This window comes from Neopelma chrysocephalum, unplaced genomic scaffold, assembly GCF_003984885.1.
Source record: "Neopelma chrysocephalum unplaced genomic scaffold, ASM398488v2 Primary Assembly neopelma1_228, whole genome shotgun sequence".
NCBI classification, from domain to species: Eukaryota; Metazoa; Chordata; class Aves; order Passeriformes; family Pipridae; genus Neopelma; species Neopelma chrysocephalum.
Genome location: NW_020897890.1, coordinates 96,521 through 103,099, shown reverse-complemented (window position 1 = coordinate 103,099; position 6,579 = coordinate 96,521). Strand labels below are relative to the sequence as shown.

At 74.3% G+C, this 6,579-nt stretch overlaps 1 protein-coding gene across 1 annotated transcript in view; it reads left to right on the top strand.

Annotated features, from left to right (window-relative positions):
• Positions 1–3,625: 3,625 nt before the first annotated feature.
• The window catches only part of LOC113977383 (plectin-like), a gene marked incomplete at its 3' end in the record, with an annotated part of 21,994 nt that continues 19,040 nt past the window's right edge, over positions 3,626–6,579 (top strand). The window contains exon 1 of the mRNA XM_027703462.1: positions 3,626–4,141. Coding sequence (XP_027559263.1) covers positions 3,643–4,141 — 499 coding nt within the window. The remainder of the gene's footprint in view (positions 4,142–6,579) is intronic.

Sequence of the window (6,579 nt, the reverse complement as noted above, 5' to 3'; positions counted from 1 at the left end):
GGGGGTTCCGCGTCCCGGTGAGGGTTTTCCGCGTCCCGGGGGGGCTCCGGTCGCGCTGCATCCCTCCCGTGCGCGTGTCGCAGCGCGGACGGGAGAGCGGGGGTCACCGGGGGCATCGCCGGCATCACTCGGTGTTACCCGGTGTCACAAGCATCACCCGCTATCACCGGGCCCCTACCAGGCGCCACCGGGCCGGGCTCCGGGGCAGTGCCGTGTTCCCGTGCCGTGTTACCATGCGGGTGCCGTGCCGTGTTACCATGCGGGTGCCCTGTTACCACGCCGCGCCGCAGAGCCGGGGCGCTGGGGCGTGAGTAACGGGGCGCCGGCGGATGCCGGTCACGGGGCTGCTGGCGGCCACCGGGCCCCTGTGTCACCGCAGCGGGCAGAGAGCCACCGCGGGGCCTGGCGCCGCAGCGAGCCACCGAGCCGGGGTCGGGCTGGAACGGAGCCCGACGGGAGTGGGGGTGGACCCCGGCGAGGGTGGGGATGGACCCCGGCGAGGGTGGGGATGGACTTGGCGAGGGTGGGATGGACCCTGGCGAGGGTGGGTTTGGACCCCGGCGAGGGTGAGGATGGACTCGGCGAGGGTGGGGATGGACCCCGGGAGAGTTGGGGTGGGATGGGATGGACCCCTGGAGAGCCGTGGCGCCCGGCAGCCGCAGCGGTGCCGCAGGCCCAGCGGGGGGATCCAGGGCCGTGTCCGCTCCCGCGGAGCCGGGGCTGCTACGAGGTTGATTTATGGTGAGAACCGCCCGAGCCCGGGACACCCGCCGGCACCGGGACCCACGCCAGTGCCGGGACCCCCGCCGGCCCCGGCCTCATTAAGAGCCGGTCTCTGGCCGCGGTGCCCTCCTCGAACAGCCGCGGCTTTGTTCCGCTGGACACGGGGAGCCCTGCGGCCTCGCCAGACCCCGGCACTGGCACCGGCACCGGTGCTGGCACCGGGAGGGCAGTGCCGGGACCGTGGCCAGGAGCCGCTGCCCGCCCCAGATTTGGGGGGCTGCCCCCCGCCGTGGGCCGTGGGCCGGAGGGGTGAGGGGCACGGGGCGTGCACCGGACTGCGGAGGGGGGGTGCCCCCAGTGCCGCGTGCCGGCAGCCGATGCCCCCCTGCCCCCCCTGAGGTGCGACGCCGGCGGGACGCGGAGCTGCGGGGCCGGTGCGGGGGGGGGGGCCCGGCAGCGCGGAGCGGAGGGCGAGGGGCTCCTTCCTCCCCGGTGAGTGCGGATGGGTTGCCGGCGCCCTGCCCGGCGCGGGGCAGCGGCGGGATGCTGGCGGTGGCCCCGCTGTCACATCGCGTTGGATCACGGCGGGCGGCGGGCGCTGACGCGGCACTTCCCGGTGGGAGCCGCCGGCGCGGCCGTGACCCCGTTGCGGGCTGGGGGTGCGGGGGCCGTGGCTGGGGGGGACGCGCTCCTGCTGCCCACCATCACTCCCCCAACGCTCCCCCCATCTCTGCCCCATTTCTGCCTTCCATCACTGCCCCATCTCTGCCCCATCTCAGCCCTCTGTCACTCCCCCCATCACTCCCCCCATCTCTGCCCCTCATCGTTCCTTCCATCGCTGCCCCATCTCTGTTCCCCATCATTTCCCATCTCTGTTCCCCATCATTTCCCATCTCTGCCCCCTCTTGCTGCCCCCTTGCTCCCCCCATCTATTCCCACCCTGCTGGGGTTCTGGGGTACCGTGGGGCTGGGGGGGTGCTCTGTGGTGCCAGACATGCTTGTGGGGGTTCAGGAAGGTGACTGATGCTCTTCTGGAGGGTTCCTTTTGGGGGGTGGGCGCCCCAGTGTCCCTGGTGCCCCTGCACCAGCTGTACCAGGGGTGCCTGGCGTTGGGGCCCCTCAGCAACGGGGGTCCTTTTCCCCCACCTTCCTTTGCCCCCCAAGATCAGGGGATGGGGAAGTTGCTCAGGTCCCTGTGGGCCCCCGCCCGTGATGCCAGCGCGATTGCATCACCCATCTGTGGGTTTGGGGTCCCCGTGGCCTGCCAGCTCTGGGGTGAGCCATGCCCGGGTCACTGCTCCCCACCAGTAAATCCCAGTGCGCCCCATTGCCACTCCCAGTAGTGCCATCGGCAGGGACAGAGGTGCCGGGGATGGTGTTCCCAAGGACCACAGCATCCCCCCTTCCCCCCGTGCCGGAGGGCTCCTGCAGCCCTGCAGTGTCCCTGTGCCCCAGCCTCGGTGTGCCGGGACAGAGGAGCCCGGGGGGGGGGGGGATTTCCTCCCCTTTTGAGGGCTGTGGGGCTGGGATCTCCCTGGCATGGGGCAGCCTCCAGCACGGGGGATCCCTGGCACCTCAGTTCGTCCCAGAGTCCCTCCTGCTCCATTGTGTGAGTGCCGGCACTCCCTCCCACCCCGCCCCTCACACGGAGCCTGGGTGTGCCCGGGGGGGGGTCCCCAATGCCCGGTCTCTTCCCACGGCGGTGCTTGGGGGTCCCACTGCTGTGCTTGGGGGTCCCACGGCTGTGCCAGGGGCCGTGCCAGTTGCCGCTGAGGGGGTTTTGGCCAGCTGTCCTTGCCGGGGGGGCTCAGAGGGTGGCTGTGGGGGGGGGGGGCAGCTGCCTCGTCCTCACCTGCCACCCGGGGGGCGTGGTGGGGCACAGCTATGCCACTGCCACGGCCGTGCCACTGCTGGGGGGATATGGGGGCGACGTGGGGTCCCCCTGGGGCTGCACCCCCGGTATAAACAGGGGCGGGAGCAGAGCAAACATCGACGTGGCAGGATGTGGCCTCCCAGCCCTGCCTGTGCCCCTGCCTGTACACCTGCCCGTCCCTCTGCCCGATCCCTGCCTGCTGCTCTACCTGCAGCCCGGCGGGGTGCGATGCTCGGGCGGGGCGTGGGCGCCACGTCCCCGGCTCAGGGCCCCCCTCCGGGCTCAGGGCTCCCCTCCGGGCTCAGGGATCCCCCCGGGCTCAGGGCTCCCCCCCGGGCTCAGGGTGCCCCCTCCTAAGTTCAGAGAGACCCCTCCCCGGGCTCAGGGTCTCCCCCCGAGCTGAGGGCTGCCCCCAGCCTCAGGGTCCCCCTCCCGGGCTCAGGGTCACCCCCGGCTCGGGGTCTCCCCGGGAGCTCCGTGGGGCCGGTCCCGGGGCGGAGGCGGGGCGGGAGCCGCGGGGGTTCCCACGCAGGAACCGGCCGGGTGGGTCGGGGCAGGGGGGGAGAAGTTGGGGGCGGGTCCGGCCATGCCCCCTCCGGGCGGAAGCCGGGACCGGGGAGGGGCCGGTGGTGAGTCAGGGCTGGGCTTGGGGCCCCCCCGGCCCCCCCCCGGCCCCCCCGAAACGGGGGTGGAGCTGCCGCCGTTCAGACCGTGCCGGCAGCCAGCGCCGCGCCGTGCCGGATCGCGCCAGGACGTGCCGGGCCATACTGAGCTGTACTGGACCGTACTGGGCTGTGCCAGGCCATACCGAGCCGAACTGGACCATACTGGGCTGGGCTGGACCGTACCGAGCTGTATTGGACTGTACTGGACCATACTGGGCTGGGCTGTGCTGGGCCATACTGAGCTGTGCTGGGCCATACTGGGCTGTACCGAACCGTACTGGGCTGTACCCTACGGAGCTGCACCGGACCGTACTGAGCAGCGGTGAGGCGTAACCGAGCCCTGTCCCCTGTGCCCTGCGCGGTGCCCTCTGCTTTGCCGCCATGGTGGCGGGGATGCTGATGCCTCTGGAGCGGCTCCGCTCCATCCTGGAGCTGCTGTTCCGCGAGGGCGTCCTGGTGGGAGAGCGGGACGGGTGCCCCCGGCGCACCCACCCGCAGCTGCCCGGCGTGGCCAACGTGGAGGTCCGGCGCGCCATGGCCTCGCTGCGCTCCCGCGGCCTCGTGCGCCAGACGGCCGCCTGGCGACACCTCTACTGGTACCTGACCGACGCCGGCATCGCCCACCTGCGCCAGTACCTGCGCCTGCCGCCCGACGTCGTCCCGCGCTCCCTGCAGCGCGTCCCGCGCCCCGCCGCCCCGCGCCCCGACACCCGCCGGGCCACCACCACCGGCACCGGCACCGGCACCCAGCGGGTACGTCCCGCCGGCGGCGACCGCCTCTACCGCAGGAAGGACGAGGGCGAGCGGCACGTGGAGCCCGTCACCGCCGCTGCGGGGCAGGGGGTGTCCCGGCCGCCCCCGCAGCCCAGCCCGGCCGCAGGTACCGACCAGAGCCTTGGGGTGCCCCCTGAGCCCCCTGTGCCCCCTGTGCACCTGAGCCCCTCTGCTCCCAGGGGTGGCTGTAGCCCCCTGAGCCTCCCCCCTGGTGCCTGGCCAAAGATGGGGTGGGGGGACACCTGCAATCCCCTCCCTGCCCGGGGAGGGAGGAGTGTGCTGGGGGGCTCCTCGCTGTGCCCCCCTGAGCCCACGGGGACCCTGTGGGCTGGAGTGGTGCCTGGGCGCTGGGGGGGCCGGGGTGCAGTGATGTGGCTCCCCGGGGTCCTCAGGAGGCTGGTGGGGTGCCAGGGACCCTGAGCGCTGCAGGAATGTCACTGCTGCCGTCCCCCCGGGCTCCCCATGGTGGGGAGGGGACAGTGTCGTGGGGAAACTGGGCTGTGGGGGGCCGTGCTGTGAAGGAGCCGTGCGGTGAGGGGCCGCGCGTGGGGAATCTGCGCCTCCGAGGCCCCCACAGTGCCCGGGGTGGGTCGGACAGACGGCGGCAGCTGGGGCGGGCAGGGCTGGTGGGGAGGGGGCTGCGACCGCGAGGGTGTCCCCAACGCCGCCTCCCCCGCGACACGCGATCCCGACACACGATCGGCGGCAGCTGGACCCGGCGGGGGTGCGGGGCGTCCGGTGTCCCACCCCCCCTCGGGCGGGGCAGCTGCGGCGGCGCCCCGAGGCTGTGGTGAGGGCCCCCCCCCCGCACCCCTCCGGGCTGTGAGTCAGCCCGTGGCCGTGGGCAGCCGCCGCCGGTCCAAGTTTCCAGCCCAGAGGCGCCGAGCCCGGTCCCTGCCAGCGCCGTGAGTCACCGGCCGGCGGGGGGGGGGCCGGGCCCGCCGCGGTGCTGCCCCGTGGGTGCGGGTCCTGCGCGGGCAGTACCCACGTCCCGCGGGGACAGAGGAGTCCCCCCCGAGCTCTGTCCCGTGGGTCGCAGCCCGCGCCGGGCTCCGAGGCTGCGGTCGCCCCCCGACCCCCGCGTGGGGCTCGATCCCGCAGCCCCGGCCGTCCCGTCCAGTCCCGCTGTGCCAGCTGATCCGGATCCGGGTTTTCCCTCCGCCCGGCGAGGCGCTGCCGGAAAATCCGGCCTGGATTAGCGGCTGGCGGGGACGGGGTCGCGGCGGCGGGAGGCTGCGGGGTCCCCGCGGGGCGGAGCAGATGCCGGTGCCCCTCCAGCACCCCCTTTTTTCTCCCCGGTCTGGAGGGGCGGCCTCCTTCGGCGGCGGGGCCGTGCCGGAGGCCTTTAGTCCCGGTATCGCGACGCCCCCCGAGGTGGCGGTAGCGTGACCCCCCCCCACCACCGGTGCTGGGGGGTCCGGGGGTCCCGAGGTGCCACCGCGGCCGCCCCGTCCCGCCCCCACCCGTGTCATGTTCTAACTCGGGCTCGGTGACGGGCCCCGGTTATTTATATCGGCGCCCGCTCCCTGCCCGCCCCCCCCCCGCCCCCACCGCCACCGGCGGAGCCGCGCTGTGCCCTCGCTCCGCGCTCCGCACCTGCCCGCACCCTGCTCGCACCTGCCCGCACCCTGCCTTGCCCATGAAGGTCGTACCGGGTGGGTGAGACCGGGGGGGCTGCGGAAAGGACAGGGACAGGGGGGACTGGCGCCGCCGGGGCGCTTGTCCCGGGATATAAAAAGCCGGGATGGGGGGAACACGACGCGGGGGGGGGACACGGCAGGGGGGGGGGGCCGGGGGGGGGGGGCGGCCGGGGGGGGGGGGAGGGGGCGTCTCCGCGCCGCGGCCCGGGAGGGGTTAAGGCGGAGCGGGCGCTGCCCCGGGGGGGCGGGCGCTGGTCCGTCCCTGCCCCGCCGAGCCCGGCCGGTTCCGAGCCCGTCCCGTGTCCCGCATGGAGGACACCGGGTCCCTGTTCCCGTCGCTGGTGGCGGCGGGACACGCAGCATCCCTCGCCCTGGTCTGGTACTGGCGGCGGCGGCGGGACGAGCCGGGGGGCACCGGTGAGTTCGACTCCCCTCGGTCCTCCCTCGGCCCCCCCCGGCTCCGCTCGGCTCGGCCCCTCGCCCCGCCCACCCGCCGTGGGGAGGGGGGGGGAGCGGCACGACACCTGCAGCCCCGCTGCTTCCTGAGTGGGTGGGGGTCCTGAGGGGCTTTAGGGGGTCCTGAGGGGCTTTAGGGGGGACTCACCGCCCGTGCGGGGAGGGACGAGGGGGAGAGACCCGCTGCCCTGGGTTCTGGGGAGCTTCACCTGCCGTGGGGGAACATCCCGGGGGGGCGGGGGGGGATGCAGCACCAGGTGGTACCCAGGAGTGACTCAGCATTGATGGAGCGTGACACCCCCCCCTCCCCGACACCATTAGGAGCGGGGGTCCCGGCAGCAGCCCCTCGGCGCGGGGGCGGCCGCCCGAACCCTCCCCCGGCATCCCCATCCCGAGGTGTGAAGGCGCCAAATTTTTTCGGGGACAGGGATCTGATGACAGGGGGGGG